Consider the following 20,281-nt stretch of genomic DNA (forward strand, 5'->3'; position numbering starts at 1 on the left):
ATCCATTTTCAGTATTAAAATCTATCTGTGAAACAACAGTGTACCTTTTGCATATATTAGCCAAATTGTAAACAAACAACAAATAACAAGGACGCCCAGATGGTCCAGAGTTTTATAATTATTAAGATATATATTAGAATTTGGTTGTGAGATCCGATGAGTGCGAAGCTCATTCAGGATCACACTTCACAACATTTTAAATTATTAAGTTTTGTTTTTATTTCGTCTTGCAAAGAGAAACAAACCCCTGTTAGGTTGGTTGGTTGGTTGGTTGGTTGTTTTACGGCATATCAACCCTTTTCGGGTTATTTAATGCCGAATCCAAAGATTTTGAAGAAATTTTTTTTAATAGAATATATTTGTTGTTTTCAAGTCGGTTTCTATTTAACCCATAGTTGGAACCCTAACAGGTACTACCACTCCGGGTCAGAGTGGACCTCGGAGCAATGGTAATTAAAGGGTGGCTCCACACTCCCTAAAGCCCGCAAGCTGGGGCCTCACCACTGGATATAGTTTAAGGTCATATCCAGAACCCCCCTGTTAGATTAGGTCACATGATAGCTTATCAGGTTCCAGGGTGTATTACTTTCTGCAATTTACACCTAATGTTGTAGGTGACTAAAATACATATTGTTTGTTAATAAAAAGCTTTTGTTTTCCTTTTGTGTGTGGGTTTTTTTTTTTTTTTTTTCTCTTTACAAGGCCATGACTGCTTATCAAGGGCCAACAGTCACTCAAGAAAAAGAGTTCAGGACTTTCAGAAAGTTGGTGAGACAACACTATAACGATGAGTAGTGGTGGAAAATGGGTAAGATTTGATTATTTAAGAGTGCGATATAGCGTTCAACAGGCAGGCAGTTCGAGAAAACAAACTTTGTTCATAGAATTTGCATTTAGTTTTAGGTACAGATAAAGAGTAGGGCAAATTGTTGACAGCGGTTGTAGCTTGACGAGTGTTTGTTACAAATGTTTTTTTGAGAGAGAAAGAGAGGCATAAATTGAAGGTCAGTCGAGCACCTTCCATGAATATAATAATAAAGCAGAAATAGACTTGCAATATGGCTTCTGTGAGAAAGAGGTTGCCAGGAAGAAAAAAATATATTGCCTACCGTTTTTGAAATTGATAGAATGTACAGTAAAAAAACGTGAAGGACACGTTTATTCAGCTAAAGTTATAAAAAAAAAAGAAGAACCCTGTAATAACTATTGATTAATGAAATTACACTATCCTTTAAGCGAGCTGCAAGTGTGCCTGTAAAGAGCCATATGCAGCTTACAAGCTACATGTTTGATACCCCTGCATATAAAAGTAATTATGATGAGAATAAGTCAGATTGGAACATACCGTTTTACTTGGATCATTCACAGATATTGGCTGTACAGTGTCCTCTCCTCTGATCCCATATATGAGCTCGTAACCCGACAATTCACCATTCGTCATGTTTTCTGGCGGTGCCTCCCATACAACTCTTATCACATGAGGAGATAAACTGTATGCATTGATGTTAGTGGGGGCACCACTGGGAGCTAGAAAGAAGAAAAATAAACAAAAACATTTTTTTATTCATATTACTACCAGACAGACAAGTTCACTTTTATATATATATATATATACTAGCAGGGGGGGAAGAGGAGTACGCGGCGTTGCCCGGGTGTTTGTAGGTGTGTGTGTTTTGGGGTAAATCGTTGGCCGGGTGTTTGTTTTAAAAAAAAAACAAAAAAAAAACGAAGCCTTGACGCACAGTTGGAAAATAATGAAGTGTGAACAAAAAAACAACAAAAACGTGCGACTTGGCAGGTGCCCGTTTTTGACGAGTTAATGACGTCAACTTTGAGTGCAGGACAGTGTTTTATTTTCCACGAGTCTGTTCGCTTCTTTTTTTTATACGAAAAAGCTTAATGCACATGCGGCGATCGAAAATTGAATATTTATCTTTTGAAAGTCGGGCAAATTAAATAGACAGGCGACCCCGGTTTTTAACTCTTAGATATTATTATTTAGGTGCGATATAAAAAGTTTTAAGAAGTTGTAAGGAAACCGATTGGTTCTCAGAAAAAAGCCTTTCTTGGACATACATTAAAATGCACGCACACACAAACATTTTCACTTTTATATTTATACTAGGGGGGGGATACCCGGCGTTGCCCATGTGTTTGGAGGTGTGTGTGCTCGGGCAGGGTGGGGGGCTGTTAATCAAAACATAAGAATAAGCGAAGAAAAAAAAACAAAAAAAGAAACAGAAAAACGAACGTTAAAACTTATCTGGAAAATAAAGCGGTGTGGGGGGGAACAGTGGGGGAGGGGCGGACAGTGGGGGGGGGGAGTAATCAAAACATAAGAATAAGCGAAGTAAATATTTTTAAATATTAAATAAAAATTAAAAATCGAAAAAAAAAAATAAATAAATAAAAAATAATGTAAGGCAAACAAACAATGGTAAATGTAAAAATCGGAAAAACAAAAAAGAAAACAGAAAAACGAACGTTAAAACTTCTTTAAAAAATCTGAAAAATAAAGATAAAAAATAAACCGTGAAAAATGGCTAAAATAAGTCTGTTTCGATATTAAAATTTAAAAAATCGGTGGGTACCCGGCGTTGCCCGGGTGTTTTTGGGTGTGTGTAGTCAGCGGAGTGGGGGGTGGTGTTAATGAAAACCTAAGAATAACCCTGCTTCAATATTTAAATTTAAAAAAAATCGAAAAAAAAAAAAAAAAAGACATCTCACACCACGATTCGAACCCAAAATGTTTAGATAATGACCCAGCGCTCTAACCAACTGATCTAACACAACGTACATGAAATTAGGTCAATTTTTAAATCTTTAAACTAAATCAGGTTACGACATCATATGACGCATGCATAGAAGCGACTGTCATGAGAGGACGGTTTTTGCTGACACCCCCCCCCCCTCTGTAGAAAAGTGCTGATTTCAGGGTGAAAAAATTAACGTTTTTGGCCAATTTTTCGATATTTGTCAGGCGAAGGATGGGGCTTTCATATGAGACCAAATTTGTGAATTTTTGTTCTGTCTGTCAAGTTTTTAGCAGACACACAAACATGCATACATTTTCGCTTTTATATATATATACTAGCATGGGGTACCCGGCGTTGCCCTGGTGTTTTGAGGTGTGTGCTCTTAAATAAAAAAGAAACCAGGAGGGGGGGTAAAAATTTTGGTAAGTTGGTAAGATCGAACCTGAAGCCCTGAGGCGAAGTTTGAAAATAAAATGTGAAAAAACATGAACCGTTCGGCCAGCCAGAATGAGTTAGTGAAAGATGTCTGAATTTATTTAAGCAAGAACAAAATTGACAGGTGCCCGCACGGAAGTTGTAGAGTTAAGATTTTGTGCGAGCGTTACGACGATGACGACATAAGTAATAGCTATTCAGCAGTTGTTTTTTATGAGGTCAATGACCAGGTTTGTTTGTTATAAGTGAAGTAAAAAAAGAAAACATAAAAGCGAACGTTAAAACGTTAACGGGGGGGGGGGGGGGGAATCAAAACAGCGAAAAAAAAATAATATAAGGCAAACAAACGATGTAAAAAAACAAAAACAAAAAAAGAAAACAGAAAAACGAATGTTTAAAAGAAAAACATGTCAAAAATGGCTTAAATAAGCTCATTGCGATATTAAAATTTAAAAAAATTGGTGGGTACCCGGGTGTTTTTGGATGTGTGATCGGGGGGTGGATAAGCGAAGTAAAAAAAAAAAAAAAAAAAAAAAAAAAAAACCAGAAAAATGAACGTTACGTGAAAAATGGCTTAAATAACACTGGTTCAATATTTAAATTTAAAAAATCGAAAAAAAAAAAAAAAAAAGAAGACATTTCCACACCACGATTCGAACCCAAAACGTTTAGATAATGACCCAACGCGCTAACCAACTGAGCTAACACGACGTAAATGAAATTTAGTCAGTTCTTCAACTATTTAAAGTAAATCAGGTCATGACATCATCTGATGCATGTGTAGAACCGGTCGCTGTTACAAGAGGACCGTTTTTGTTGACCCCCGTCCCCCCTGTCGAAAATTGTCGATTTCGGGGTGAAAAAAAAATCAACGTTTTTTGGCCAATTTTTCGATAATTTTCGGGTGAAGGATGGGCTTTTATATGATACCAAGTTTGTGAATTTTTGTTCTGTGTGTCGAAAGTTTTTAGCGGATACACAAACATACATTTTCGCTTTTATATAGCTATATATATATATATATATATATATATATATATATATATATATATATATACACATACATCATATTAGCAGGTCGCCCGGCATTGCCCAATCATAAAATACACATAAATATTATCTTTTAATTCGTACAGAAACAGATGCATGCAAGTAGTATGTTTTGTCTAAACAGTTCACTTCTTTCTTGTCAGTAAAAAAAAAAAAAAATTAGCTGAGAGCGAAACTAAAGACAGTGAGTCGTGTACAATTGCCATTAGGCCAGCTTGACACGATCTTTAACAAGTGTTTTCAAACCTACCTATTTTTAACATAATGAATCTGTCACGTTAACGATTCTTGCATGTGCATTTGTGAAATAGTTGACAAGAAAGATGAGATCCGATGACACCCACATTCCAATTCTGACACCTTAGCAGCCCCCTTTTTTCCAGATAAAAATCGATTAAAACCTTTCCTACATGCCTGAATACCCTATATACCAAATTTAAAGTCTGTAGATCAAAAAATTGTTTAATGTTCTCACACACACATTTTCACTTAATCACGTATTATAATACACGCCATAATCATGTTGACACACGTTCCCGCTGGATCACTAAAGTTAAGCAACGTTGAACCTGGTCAGTACTAAATGGGTGACCACTTGGGACTTCCAGGTTCTGTATGTGCTCTCCGCTTATCTCGGCATTGTTTCCAGTTGTCCTGGACTTTTCCTTACCACTGGACTCAAACAGTGCAGATTCAGGAGAGGTGTAGTTGGAGATGGCACAACCCTTGCCTCACAATTACACGCGCAGCTGCTCTTACAGGGAGTATCCTTTGTCTTTTGAGACTGAACGGAAGCATCGATATATAGGTTATTATTACTATCAGAAATTTAAGACAGTTGAAAACAATATTTTTATTTGTAAATAAATATTTTCTTTTTCGTAAGGTGTCAGCACTTATCAAGGCTCAAAGGATACTCAAGGATATGGGTTAAATGCATGTCAGGTAGACTGTGTGACAACACTGATGATTGGTAATGATTAGGATTATAACAGAATATTCTTTTCATGGTTTTGATTCTCAAGTATATATCCAACACAGACACAGTTAATCAAGAGAGAACCACATCACTCTATACAAAAACATAAGATAACAGATATATAGATGAGAGTCAAAACAATGAAAAGAATATTCTGTTGTCCTAGTAATGATAAGGCAAAATTTGATTATTTAAGGAGGCTCAACAAGAATTTGTTTACATTGGACTTGAAAACGACCATGTCATAGTTATCTGTGAAACAGCCTAATGGCATTGTGTCGTGTTAATCTATATATATAAAAGCCAAACGTCTGTGTGTATGTATGTATGTTTGTAACGCTAAAACTTTTGAAAGACGGAACCAAACTTGACAAATTTGGTATCATATCGAAGCCCCATCACCCGGATGACAAATATCGAAATTTCACGTCAAACGGACCACTAGAAGTTGGTCAACTGATCAGTTATCTTCGAGGGGGGCCCCCAAAAAACCTGTCATTAACGCTAAAACTTGAGATGAAAGATTCCTCTCCCCTAAGAATAAAACATATGTTCAATATCTGCTTTTGTTTTTTCGTTGTTTATACGGTCCCGAGCAACGCCGGGTAGCCCTGCTAGTGCTTATGTAAAACAAAGTGTGTGTGTGTGTGTGTGTGTATATTAGTAATGGGACGATTCCAATATTTTTCCCCCCGATTCTAATCCAATTACCGATTCCGAATAAATCTCTAAATATTTAACTATAGAGTTGTTATTTCCCCGATTTCTGTAAAAAAAAAGCACCTGTTAAATATGCAGATATTTTCTCAAACGTAAAATTACACTTGTGGAGGATGATCTATAGATTTTAGCTGTAATAGTTAAAACCAACACAAAGTCAAGTATCTGCAGAATGTCTTCTTGGTTCCTCCTCTTCTCTTTTCTCTCTCCCAACTTTCGAGCACAGCATATAATAACAAAACTCTAAAGCACGTCTGACAGCACTGACTTCTGCCAACAATCTGCCCCTCCTCTTAACAACACAGGCTTTTTATATCGCAAAATCGTTCACCTCTATTTGCATATTCTTCTAACTCACGTGATCACTACTCTATAAATAAGAGTCTTGACCGTTTCTTTTCTTTCTTTTTATTTATTTTCGGTGACCGACCCGCACGTGGTCTATCCAGGTAAGTCACGCATTTCTCCACACTCCCCCCTGATCTCATGATCACAAACAGGACATGCGGGCAATCGTCGTTGGCGGGTACTCCTTCGAAGAATCGGGGGCAGCACTTCCTCATTGCTGTTTTCTTCATTACCACCATCATTACTACCAGTTTCTTCCATTATCCCGTCTCGTGGTTCCATAGGCGGTGTCTCACAATCAGGGCAGGGGCGCAGTATCCGTCTTTGTCGGGTACTTCTCTGAAGAATCGGAGGCGTCATCTCCTCGGTGTGCTCCATCATCCCTTCTCGCGGGGTTTCGCAATCACGGGGGGTGGGTAGTATTCGTCTCTGTCGAGTATTTCGATGAGGCATTACTTCCTTGTGTCCATCGCTCTCCTCACTATTGTCATCAGTATGTCCCATCATTCCCTCGTCTGGTTCTGTTGGTGGTGTTTCTATGCTCACCTGAATGGGCAGTAAGTGATCAGGATCATCTCTGAACGGTGTGTGATCCTCCTCATCATCCTCAGAATCTGAAGAGGTATAACAAGGGCGGATATCTTTTACGTGACGTGGTATGCCACCAATCAACATGGTCTGAGGACTTATGATTTCGTCTATTTTTCCCCGGAAAAATTTCGTAGTGCACCCAGCATTCAGGGGTTTTATCCAAACAAGGTCTCCCACCTGATATGGTGTATTGACAACACTCACCACTGATGGTATGGCATCAACTCCTTTCACACGCTGTTCATATTGGTAAATCCCATTGGCTGGTGCAGTTGCTGGTGTTGCATTGTCCTTGGGTGTTATATTATACCAGTACACAGCTTCTGGAATAGAGCACTGCGTCCTGGCTGCAATTCTTTTGATGGTGCGGTGACACCGTTCTGCTATACCATTACCCTCGGGATAATATGCACACCGATAATGCATTTTAATCCCCCATTCGTGCACGAATTTCTGAAATTCTTGACATCGAAATGTGGCGGCATTATCAGTCAGAATTTCAATCGGGGCACCACGTTCAAAAAAGACGGCTCTCAACTGTTGTATAATGCTGGCTGCATCCTGTCGTGTCAACAGGCGCCATATTGTGAAACGCGTCGGGCCACAATCCGTCATGGTCAAAAAATGTTTGTCCCCATAATGTGTTATGTCCATCCCTACTCGCTGCCAGTTGCCCTCCACCTCGAGCTTCCCTTTTTGCCATTGGGATGGTGCCGGATCAATTCTCTGACACTCTTCACACGAACGTATGGCTGCTTTCACTGATGCTTTTGTAGTTGCAAGGCATACTCTTCGGACAAAATATGCAGTCCTCTGAATTCCAGGGTAGCGATAGTACCTTGCCCCCAACTTCGTTTCCCGAACAGTTGCGAGATATGTGCCCAAACTTATTGCAGCGATAGCATTGCACTGGTCTCTTTGATTGTGGATATACACCTCTCCTATCACTCCGGCACTCTTTAGCAAAATTATTGGCCTCCCCACATTTATAGCACACTGGGGTGGCATGCTTATTACTATCTGGAAGAGAGTCCACATTGCCCCCATGTCGAAAACGAGCTGCTGCTGCAATTGGTTCCTGTTCCTTACAGATGTTTCGAGCTCAGGCCAATAACTCATCAGTTGACAATTCATCGATTCTTGATAATGCCCGCAACAGTTTACTGACCTCCTCGGGTAGGCCTACCAAAACAGCACAGCTTAATATTTTATCGTTGACCCCACCAAACGGTACAGATAATTTTCGCAGGTCGGCTAGATACACGTCGACTGTTTCCTTGGGTTGAAGTGTCTGGCTCGTGAACTGTTGCCACGCAACAAATGGATCTGTACCAAACGCTGTATACAGGCTCTGCTTGATTTCATCCCAGTCTGGTTCATCCCCGAGTTGTTGGTAGACTGCATAGGCCCCTCCGGTTAGCCTCAAAGGGATAACTGTGGCTGGTTCTTTAATTTTGCACAGTTTACAGATTTTCTCTGCCTTTTCAATCCATTCGACGACAGCCGGTCCAGTGGTAGATCCGTCGAACTCGGGTATTAAGCGAATGTCGAATCTGTCCATTGTTAGTCACCGCACACCAAGCGCCGAAATAGCTTAAAACCAACACAAAGTCAAGTATCTGCAGAATGTCTTCTTGGTTCCTCCTCTTCTCTTTTCTCTCTCCCAACTTTCGAGCACAGCATATAATAACAAAACTCTAAAGCACGTCTGACAGCACTGACTTCTGCCAACAGTCTGCCCCTCCTCTTAACAACACAGGCTTTTTATATCGCAAAATCGTTCACCTCTATTTGCATATTCTTCTAACTCACGTGATCACTACTCTATAAATAAGAGTCTTGACCGTTTCTTTTCTTTCTTTTTATTTATTTTCGGTGACCGACCCGCACGTGGTCTATCCAGGTAAGTCACGCATTTCTCCACAATAGTATTTTAAAATCAATAAATATTTATTATTTTAGCATTCTTACCAGCAATGGAAGATTTTGCTTCAAACAAAATCAAATAAAAAAAAAAAGGCAATTAAAAGAATCGTTTTGGTATTGGAAGAGAGACATCAATTTTTTCAATGCCGATTCCGATACCCACAAATTTGTTGATTTTTCCAATTGCAGATTCAGATTAATCGTCCCAACACAAATATATATATATATATATATATATATATATATATGATCCAGCACTTGGATCACCTTATGTGGAACCAACTATTTTAATTGAAGGTAATGAATTAGTTGTAGTGCACTCTTTTGTATACCTATGGCAGTACCCTCTGACAGATTCAGCCTTGACAGAGAAATCTCCTCCTGCACTGAAAAGGCTTCTTGGTCTTTTTCAGTACTTAAAAAAACGTGTGGTCCCAGCATGGTATCAAGTTACGTACAAAAAAACATTGTGTATAAAGGATGTGTTTTGACAGCCTTCCTGTATGAACACCTGGGCAATATCAAAAATGATGAGCAACAATGAATTCATGAATGCCTCGAGAGAAAGAGATGGAGAACCATAACCGTCAATGCCTGTATCAGGCAAGACACTACTTGAACTGGTATGCAAGCAAAACATGGACACTCTATAAATACTAAATAAAACATCTTGAGGGATTCCATCAATGGTGGCCGAGACAGATATTTCATATCAAGTGGCAGTCCTAGGTCTCAGATACAGGAGTATTAGGGAAAACAAGCCTACCGAGCATTCAGTTGATAGCAATGAAAAGTTGTCTCCTATGGACCGGTCACATTGTTCGTATGGATGATGGTCATCTGCCAAGGCAATTATTCTATGGTGAAATGTGGGACAGAAAGAAGTGCAAGGATATAATAAAATCTCATCCGAAACAATCAGGACTGCGGACCAATGGGAAAAATAGCTTTAGATAAAAGTGGTGGAAAGCAATACACAAAATTCCGGAATCTTTTGAGAATACAGGGTGACCCCAAAAAAACAAAAAACAAAAGCTAAATGGAGGCCATCTAGAACATATGCTGTAGAACGGAGAAAAAAAGGCCAAAGACCCTAGTGTTTTAATGTGAGGTTTTGAATATAATAAACTAGTTATGACCAAAGTTTCATTTCATTCGGACAAAACACTAAGAAATGGGGCCTAAATAGAGTGTGGGCCCGTTTATTTTGAGTCACCTGTATCTGTATACAATACAATGCTTACAAACGATTCGCAGAGGCGTCCAGTTCAGAGTCCACAAATCACCACACTAACTGTGATACACGCGGAAAATTAGGCAGATCTCTTGCTGGCCTCAAAAGCCATTTGCGAAAATGTGTAGAACCTGTCTTGCAGCGTAATAATGACACCGCAAGCAAAACAGATCAGGTGTGCTAATTTTTTGGCAAAATCTATCGCAGTTTAGCAAGCCTGAAGAGCCACTTGTGAACACATCCAATTCAAGGGGGAAGTAGGGAGGGCGGACCATGAAATAAAAGAGATGGTTGCGCTCGAAATTGAGAGGACAATTGAGAGGACAGCCACCATACATATAAAGATACGATCAATGCAGCAGAAAAGAAATGTTTACTTGATATAATCAAAGGTAAAATTCAATGTGATATAAATATTAATATTTATATATTAATGAATTAATCCCAACCAAATAAAAAAGTTCAATATTCCGTGGAATAAGGATTTTGAAAGTTGTTTTTACAGCAGCATTGCTTCCAACAAAGCCTTTATCAAATGATGACCCAAACCCATCATCTGATGAAGGCTTTGTTGGAAGCAATGCTGCTGTAAAAGCAACAGTTATTGTATAAATATTTTTATATATTAATTAATCCCAACCAAATAAAAAAAAACTCCATACTCTGCGGAATAAAGACTTTGAAAATTGTTTTGGGAGCATTTTGTTGAATAATAAATTTAATTGTAAATTTTAATTTACAGTTTTAAATTCTTATGCATCCCTGATTAAACAACAGTGACAATTCCTGTTTATTTTTTTTTTTTTTCTGATCCATCCTTTAGAGTTAGAAAACCAATGACATTACGTTCAACTGTGAATGTTTTTGACTCATGAGTCTTTGTTAGGCACGAGTTACAAAATTAAAATTTAATTTATTGATAAAAATGATTTCAAAAGCATTTAAGCAGACCCTTTCTCTCTTCCTATCAAGCTTTTGATGGTGGATTTGTTTGCTCAAATAATTAAAGCTTCGATGATTGGGAGGCACAGGTTTCAATTTGAAACTGTGAAGATGGCAATATTTTTATTAATATGGTTCTGAAATCTTTTTAAGTCATATGCTACTGCTACAGGGCTCTATGGACAAATTTATCTTTAGTTAACCTTTGACAAATAATTTCGTTGATTAGCCAAATAGAACTGTCACTTGGCTTCATGGGTTAGTGCTTTATCTCTCGGCATTCAAGAATTAAGCTTTATATATATTAGCAGAGTCAAGTACGATAACCATTAGGCCAGCTTAATACGTTTTAAAAAGTGTTTTCAAACCTACTTATTCTTAATAGAAGTAATCTGTCATGTGACTGATTCATGTATGCGCATTCGTGAAACAGTTGACAAACAGATAAAAATCCGATGACCCCTGTCCACGTACCAATTTTTCAATTTTGACCCTTTAAGCAGCCCATTTTTCCGGATGAAAACCAATTAAAAAAATTTCTACATGTTGAATATCCTATATACTAAATTTCAAGTCTGTATGAAAAAATTTGTTGAGTATATAGGTTGAGAAGTGTCCTCACACACTCACTTTTATAGACAGCGCTCTATATCATGAGTGAAACAGTCGCATTTGCAAGTGATTTTTCAAAGTGGCAACTAGAAATAATGAAACGCTTATCTTTTGGCGATTGTATTTCTTTCACTGACAATCTTCCAAAGCTCACTACTGAGTGAAAAATATCTTTTCAACTTTTTTTTTTTTTTTTTTTTTAAATAAAACGAACAAAGTTAAATTATTTAAGCAATAAAAGTTTAATAGAACAATATAGTCTTTTTTTTTTAACGAAGGATGTTAAAAAAACATCAGAGGAAATTAGAATGTTTATACCTTCAAGTATAAACATAAAATTTGTTGTATATTTAGAATTACACTTATTAAAAAAAAACAAAGGTCAACTAAAGATAAGTTTGCCAGTAGAGCCCTGATAGATATATAGAATGTGTGTGTGTGTGTGTGTGTGTGTGTAAACAACCGGTGTTTATCAAGAAACTGTCCCCTCATAATTTTATACTACTTAGATTTTGTCAGAATTTTTAATTTCACTAGTTTGTAAATATTTAATTAAGAGTTAACCAAATTTGCTTTACCACTAACCCTAAGTCCGAGTGCAATGTTATAAAACCACACAATTGTCTACAAAGGTATTTGATTATTTGTAATAAAAAATTTTTTAATTTGATTTTCTCGTGTTATTAATTTCTAAAAATTTAATGAAAACAAATTAATTGCCTCCTCCATCTCCTCAAAATATCATACAAGTTAGAAAATTGTTAAACAAAATGTTTTTACTATAGGCTTTAAAAATAAAGGTACAAGATTCAATTTGAAATTTATTTATCTTCAAAGTGCACTTTTATAAATTTTACAAAGTAAGGTATAAAAATTTAATTTAAATTGAATCCAAAAATTACCTTGGATTTATTTTATGTAATGTACATTCTGTTGCACTTTTAAAAAAACATCATTGAAAATTTTATATCTACATCATTAATTGCTAGATGAAATATAATGTTTTTAAATTGCAACAAAATGTACATTACATAAAATAAATCCATGGTAATTTTTTGATTCAATTTAAATTCAATTTTATACCTTTGTAAAATTTATAAAAGTGCAAAACAAGAAAAATAGAGATGAAAATTTCAAAAGGACTGTATAACTGGTTACGGTCAATAGTAGTCCTCGCCAGTGAAAGTCTTTGTTTTTTTTTCATTCTATCATTATTATTTAAAACATTCTGTGTTCTGCTCTTTCGCACGAGGACTAATAATGGTTATTATTTTTAGAAAAGCACTGCTTGTAAATTTCTGATTTCAAAACCGGAAGCTGTCACCAAGTAGAATTTTCTTTTTAACCAGATTTTTAATAAAAAATTGGGAGAATTTTAGACATTTTTATTTTTTTTAAATGGAAATCCCTCCAGACATTGCATATATCCACTTGATGTATGAAGCTAACATGAATCTATATATTAATACTGTACGTACATGTGTCACGCTTTCCAGATTATAAATTATTCAATCGGGAGATCCTTTTTATTAAGGAGGAGGATAGAAAATAATATCATACTACAAACATTAAATTAATAGGATCTTCCGATCACCTATGACTCAATGTAAAAAAAAATAAAATAAAGATGTCGCTTTTGGGTCGTACGTAAAACTAAAATATACCTTCTTGGTCTTCTAGCTAGAACCCAAGGGTAGTATCTGTTTTGTCTAAATATGGTATGATATAGGGTTTCCATTCACGTTAGGCGTCCATACAATCGAAACATGTCACAGACCACTAATAAGATATTGGCGATAAACCGTAATAACCAGATATATTCTGACCATTATTATTAACCAGATTACTTAGATAAATACTTTTACAGTTTTAATCAAAGGTTATAATAATATCGTGGGGTCTTCATTCACGCTAAACATCCACAGAATGCCTCGCAGCAGTATATTACATATGAAAGATGCCACCGTGGAATTTCCACAGGTTTCACTAGTGAAAGATGATTATGGCAAAGACAAGAGATACCTATTGGCTTTAAGATGGATTGGTTGGTTGTTTTTGTTTTACGGCATATCAACCTTTTTCAGGTTATTTAATGCCAAATCCAAAGATTTTGAAGAAAAATTTTTTTAATAGAATATATTTGTTGTTTTCAAGTCTGTTTCTATTCAACCCATAGTTGGGACCCTAACAGGTACTACCACTCTGGGTTAGAGTGGACCTGGCAATTAAAAGGTGGCTCCACACTCCCCAAAGCCTGCAAGCTGGGGCCTCACCACTGGATATAGTTTAAGGTCATATCCAGGGCCATTTAAGATGGAAGACAGCTAGTAAGAAGAGAGCTCCGTACGCCTGCAGTTCTTGAAAAGAAGCTGCTGGAACAGGAAGCTGTATTAGAATGAGGTATTAAAATGGTGAACTGATGAAGAGCACTAAACCAACGAGTTAAACAACTGGAACAATAAGGTTTAATATCAGACATGAGAGACAGGCATGACTTGATAAGGTTTAATATTAGCCCAGGTTTACTATCATTATATATATTAATTTTAAGCGTCCTAAGGCAATATAAAAGTAGTGCTTTGTTTTACCCGTTTTGAGAATGTGTGAACGCTGTGCGGGTATTATCCAGCCAGCAGCAGCAGCAGTTGAGCAAAACAAAAAGCCGCGATCAACCAAATGTGTTGATTAACAAAAGATCTAAACAATACTTGAACGGTAAAAGGTGAGGAGGAGGAGGAGGAGGAGGAGGAGGAGGGGAAGGGTTGTACCGTTTTCTCCATTCCCGCCCTACCCCCATTCATTGAATGAAACTGTTGTCCAGATGTTGCGTTCATTATTAGGCGATGATGAATCAGACTTAAAATACAAAAGTGCCGAGGGACGAGAGGCTATATTTGAATGAGGGCACATGGGAGCCAAGTTGGTCACAAAGGCCATTGGCAAAAGTAAAAATGGCCCTGCCAAAGTTGAACAATGTCTGCCAAATCATAGTTCAATTTCACATCGAGCAGCTGAGAGGAAATAGCTATCTATTTATATATAAAGTAAAGCATGTGTGTGAGTGCATATATATATATATATATATATATATATATATATATATGTGTGTGTGTGTGTAATTTTAAGGAAATTAGAACAAACAGTCTAAAGAGCGGAGTTTATTTTAATGTATAAGTAAATGCATTAATAACTCCCACCCACTTTTTTTTTTATTGCCGATGAGGAGACTGTTTTATAAAATCAAATGATAAAATTATTGTTTAACCTGTATTGTCTATCTCAATAAAAACATCGTTTCTTGAAACGATCATACAATTTATTGATTATGAAAATATAAATAATAGTTGTATAGATTGGTTTCCCAGCGGTAAATCCAATGAACTCCATGCGATTATTAAAGAGTGCTCAATAGAGGGTAGAGCTGGTATATAGTTTTTTATAGAAACATTATTGGTTACATATGTGCATACACGTTTCAGTAGAAATCCTAATTCCAGGAGACCACCTCATCAGACCATTCCACTGAAACAGGTATGCACATATGTAATCAATAATGTTTATTATACAAACAGCCTATATGTGTGTGTGTGTATGTGTGTGTGTGTGTGTGTGTGTGTGTGTGTGTTGGGACGATTAATCAATCATAAAAATCGGAATATTTGAGGGTACCGGAAAAATTTGGACTGATAAATCTTCCCCTACAAGTATATTTTTACATTTAGGAAAATATCTGCACATTTAACGTGTTTTTTCATGGTAATCAGAAAAATACAACTATAGAGTTAAATATTTAGAGATTTATAAAGAATCGGAATCTGTAATTGTATTGGAATCAGGAATTTAGTACGGAATCGGGAAAAATATTGAAATTGTCCCATGTTTGTTTTTTTTTTTTTTAAATGATGAAACGTGTCAGCAGATAATTATATTTGAAAAAAAAAAAAGCAATATATATGCCGCGCCCCATATGGGGGTACCAAATTTGTCAAAGGGAAAATTATTCCCAACTCTCATTTAGGTTAAAAAAAAAAAAAAAAATGCACTTTCGTAAATAATTGAATCTATTCAAAACATATCGTAAAAACAAATATATATATATATATATATATATATATAGATTGTAGTCAGATGGAAAGCAGGTAATCGAAAGAGTTCCACTGGCATGCAGTTCTAAGAAAGAAGCTTTTTTTGTGAAACTACATTTTGGTCTGGACACAGACAAGGAGTGCGGAAAATTATTGATAGTGGTTTTGGCTAGACAAGTGTTTTTCATGAAAGTTTGGTGAGGGGGACTATAGATTGAAGCTCAGATGAGCACTTGCCATGAAAATAACGATAAAGCAGAGACAGAGAAAAGGGCATCCCCTACTAAGCTATAAAGTCTATTTTGAACTCTGTCAAGGCAGAATAAGCTGCTTCTGCTCAGATGTGGCAACAGTACTCCATTGTTGACCGTACCTGGCTTAAACCATGGGAACATGTTAGAAAGCATTGTACATCATTGACTATAGCCACACAATTCTTACAAGTACGTACCTAGAAAACGAAGCTATTAAACCTGACATAGCGATATGGGACAAACAGAAGAAAGAAGCAACCTTAGTAGAAGTTAGTGTCCCGAATGATGCTGGGTTAAACAGAGCTGAGAGAGAAAAGATAAAATACCAAGGTCTTATGTATGACATGAAAAGAAATTGGAATTTTAGGAAGATCTCTATTATTCCAGTAATTATAGGCGCAACTAGACCCATGAAAAAGAATTTTAAAAACTACCTGGTCAATATACCTGGTGAAACAAGTGCAAGAGAGATTCAAACAATTGCTCTTTAAGGGACAGTTAGAATTTTTTTTTTAAATCTTGGACTGTATGAGATGGTGGATGAATGTTTTGGAATCTGGTAGGATGCCCCATCCCCAGTTAGATCAAAATGATGAAAAAAGAATCTAGAATATGCAAAAATGTATATAAAATAATCAGAAAGGCCAAAAGAATAAAATGCTATTCCTATGAAGTGTTCGCTATTTTAATATAAAATCATAAAATAATTGCCATGAAAAGTCTCCAGTGTCTGTGAGGGTAGTTAAAATAGATAGTAATGCGAGAGTGAAAATGGCTACAAGTTTCTCTGTAAAAAACAAACAATTATTTGGGCAAATCACTTTAATAGTAAAAAAATGTGAATCAAAACGAAACAAATATTTTCTGAAAACATGCATGAGGAGTAGTTGATGTAACAGATTAATTGTTTTTTTTTCTCAAGCTCTAATAATATAATAGCGAATGAAACAGGAGAAAAATTGACTCATTTATTATGTAGATAACACAAAATATACTCTAAAATATTCCTTAATTTTGATATCGAGTTTTCAATTGTTTTAATTTTTAAATTGCAACTAACGCACCAAGTCCCATGCCTCTTATAAAGATTCTGGTACTTGTGCAGAATTTGAACCAGACATAACTAACCGTCCGCTCAGCTTTGCTCAGAATATAATGTCATATGCTCAGAATATAATGCCATATGCTCAGCTTTGCTCAGAATATAATGCCATATGCTCAGCTTGTCTCAGAATATAATGCAATATGCTCAGCTTGTCTCAGAATATAATGCAATATGCTCAGCTTGTCTCAGAATATAATGCAATATGCTCAGCTTGTCTCAGAATATAATGTCATATGCTCAGAATATAATGTCATATGCTCAGAATATAATGTCATATGCTCAGCTTTGCTCAGAATATAATGTCATATGCTCAGAATATAATGTCATATGCTCAGAATATAATGTCATATGCTCAGCTTTGCTCAGAATATAATGTCATATGCTCAGAATATAATGTCATATGCTCAGCTTTGCTCAGAATATAATGCCATATGCTCAGCTTGTCTCAGAATATAATGCAATATGCTCAGCTTGTCTCAGAATATAATGTCATATGCTCAGAATATAATGTCATATGCTCAGAATATAATGTCATATGCTCAGCTTTGCTCAGAATATAATGTCATATGCTCAGCTTTGCTCAGAATATAATGTCATATGCTCAGAATATAATGTCATATGCTCAGCTTTGCTCAGAATATAATGTCATATGCTCAGAATATAATGTCATATGCTCAGAATATGTCATATGCTCAGCTTTGCTCAGAATATAATGTCATATGCTCAGAATATAATGTCATATGCTCAGCTTTGCTCAGAATATAATGCCATATGCTCAGCTTGTCTCAGAATATAATGCAATATGCTCAGCTTGTCTCAGAATATAATGCAATATGCTCAGCTTGTCTCAGAATATAATGTCATATGCTCAGAATATAATGTCATATGCTCAGAATATAATGTCATATGCTCAGCTTTGCTCAGAATATAATGTCATATGCTCAGCTTTGCTCAGAATATAATGTCATATGCTCAGAATATAATGTCATATGCTCAGCTTTGCTCAGAATATAATGTCATATGCTCAGAATATAATGTCATATGCTCAGCTTTGCTCAGAATATAATGTCATATGCTCAGAATATAATGTCATATGCTCAGCTTTGCTCAGAATATAATGTCATATGCTCAGCTTTGCTCAGAATATAATGCCATATGCTCAGCTTGTCTCAGAATATAATGTGCTTTGCTCAGAATATAATGTCATATGCTCAGCTTTGCTCAGAATATAATGCCATATGCTCAGCTTGTCTCAGAATATAATGTCATATGCTCAGCTTTGCTCAGAATATAATGCCATATGCTCAGCTTGTCTCAGAATATAATGTCATATGCTCAGAATATAATGTCATATGCTCAGCTTTGCTCAGAATATAATGCCATATGCTCAGCTTTGCTCAGAATATAATGTCATATGCTCAGCTTTGCTCAGAATATAATGCCATATGCTCAGCTTGTCTCAGAATATAATGTCATATTCTCAGAATATAATGTCATATGCTCAGCTTTGCTCAGAATATAATGTCATATGCTCAGCTTTGCTCAGAATATAATGTCATATGCTCAGCTTTGCTCAGAATATAATGCCATATGCTCAGCTTGTCTCAGAATATAATGTCATATGCTCAGAATATAATGCCATATGCTCAGCTTGTCTCAGAATATAATGTCATATGCTCAGCTTGTCTCAGAATATAATGTCATATGCTCAGCTTGTCTGAGAATATAATGTCATATGCTCAGAATATAATGTCAGATGCTCAGAATATAATGTCACATGCTCAGAATATAATGTCACATGCTCAGAATATAATGTCATATGCTCAGCTTGTCTCAGAATATAATGTCATATGCTCAGAATATAATGTCATATGCTCAGCTTTGCTCAGAATATAATGTCATATGCTCAGCTTTGCTCAGAATATGTCACATGCTCAGCTTTGCTCAGAATATAATGTCACATGCTCAGCTTTGCTCAGAATATAATGCCATATGCTCAGCTTTGCTCAGAATATAATGCCATATGCTCAGCTTTGCTCAGAATATAATGTCATATGCTCAGCTTTGCTCAGAATATAATGTCATATGCTCAGCTTTGCTCAGAATATAATGTCATATGCTCAGCTTGTCTCAGAATATAATGCCATATGCTCAGAATATAATGTCATATGCTCAGCTTTGCTCAGAATATAATGTCATATGCTCAGCTTTGCTCAGAATATAATGTCATACGCTCAGCTTTGACTGTAATCTGACATATGTCGATCAATGCATGGCAAAAGAGCAGATAATCTTTGGAGAAAATATTGGAGAAAAAAAAAATCTACGGGACTAGTCAGGAGCTTCTCAATATCTTTTCGAGTTTATGTGGAAATGATCTTTTTGTCTCCATCTTAAACCATATATCGGAAAGTTACCCGATTGGGTTGGCAAAGTTTCTTCCACATCCGCTGTCTCTTCTCACTCCACTCTGACATTGTCTGATGCGACTGCAGAAAAGTCTATCTAATCCTGAAGGAATATTCCGACTGTTTAATTTAATTTTTAAAAACCGGTTGCTTAGCCCCATCCTACTGAAAAAAATAAATGTTGATGAAAAAAAAAAAAAAAGGTTTACATTACATTAAAATGAAAAATAAAGGAAAAAAAAATGTAAAAATAATATATGAAAAGCACAAAAAAGTACTTTTTTAAAATCTTTGTTAAAAAGAAAATATGAAAAACATAAAAAAAAAAATGATTTTCTTTTTACTTTTGTTTGACAAAAAAAAAAAAAAAAAATGGTTGAAAAAATTTAAAAACCACAACTTATTGGTTTATTTGTTTTCACTTTAAAAAAATTGTTACAAAACTTAAACAGAGATTGTTATGGTAAGTCATTGTTTCATTTTTATTTTCGTTGTATATATTTTTTCCTAGTGATTTTATTATATTTAAATGTTTTGGGTTTTTTTCAGTATTTTCCTCGAATAGCATTTTTATGCTTTGGTAATCAACGATGTTCAGCGAAAACCATGTTCCAAGCAAAGGCAAGTGGCCAGTTAGTTACATCTGGTTCAAATTCTGCACAAGTACTGAATACCAAGATTCTATCAGCCTTTTCCTCTTTCATGTTTTGTTTAGCCCACTCACCACACTTATTTTATACTGCATCTCTCGCTCATGCATCTGTATCTCTATCGAACAGTCAGAGGTAACAAAGGAAAAACAGAATAAAAAATAGAAATAATTCATTATAAAGTTA

At 35.8% G+C, this 20,281-nt stretch overlaps 1 protein-coding gene across 4 annotated transcripts in view; it reads right to left on the reverse strand.

The window, feature by feature from the left end:
• Nucleotides 1-20,281, reverse strand: part of LOC145265375 (putative receptor-type tyrosine-protein phosphatase mosPTP-1) — a 475,862-nt gene that overhangs the window by 129,468 nt on the left and 326,113 nt on the right. For all 4 annotated transcript variants that reach the window (XM_080121163.1, XM_080121162.1, XM_080121161.1 and 1 more), the window contains exon 6: nt 1,346-1,527. In XM_080121163.1, the coding sequence (XP_079977289.1) occupies nt 1,346-1,527 (182 nt within the window). The remainder of the gene's footprint in view (nt 1-1,345; nt 1,528-20,281) is intronic.

This window comes from Euprymna scolopes, chromosome 40 (assembly GCF_053919585.1).
Source record: "Euprymna scolopes isolate OS-2025 chromosome 40, ASM5391958v1, whole genome shotgun sequence".
NCBI classification, from domain to species: domain Eukaryota; kingdom Metazoa; phylum Mollusca; class Cephalopoda; order Sepiida; family Sepiolidae; genus Euprymna; species Euprymna scolopes.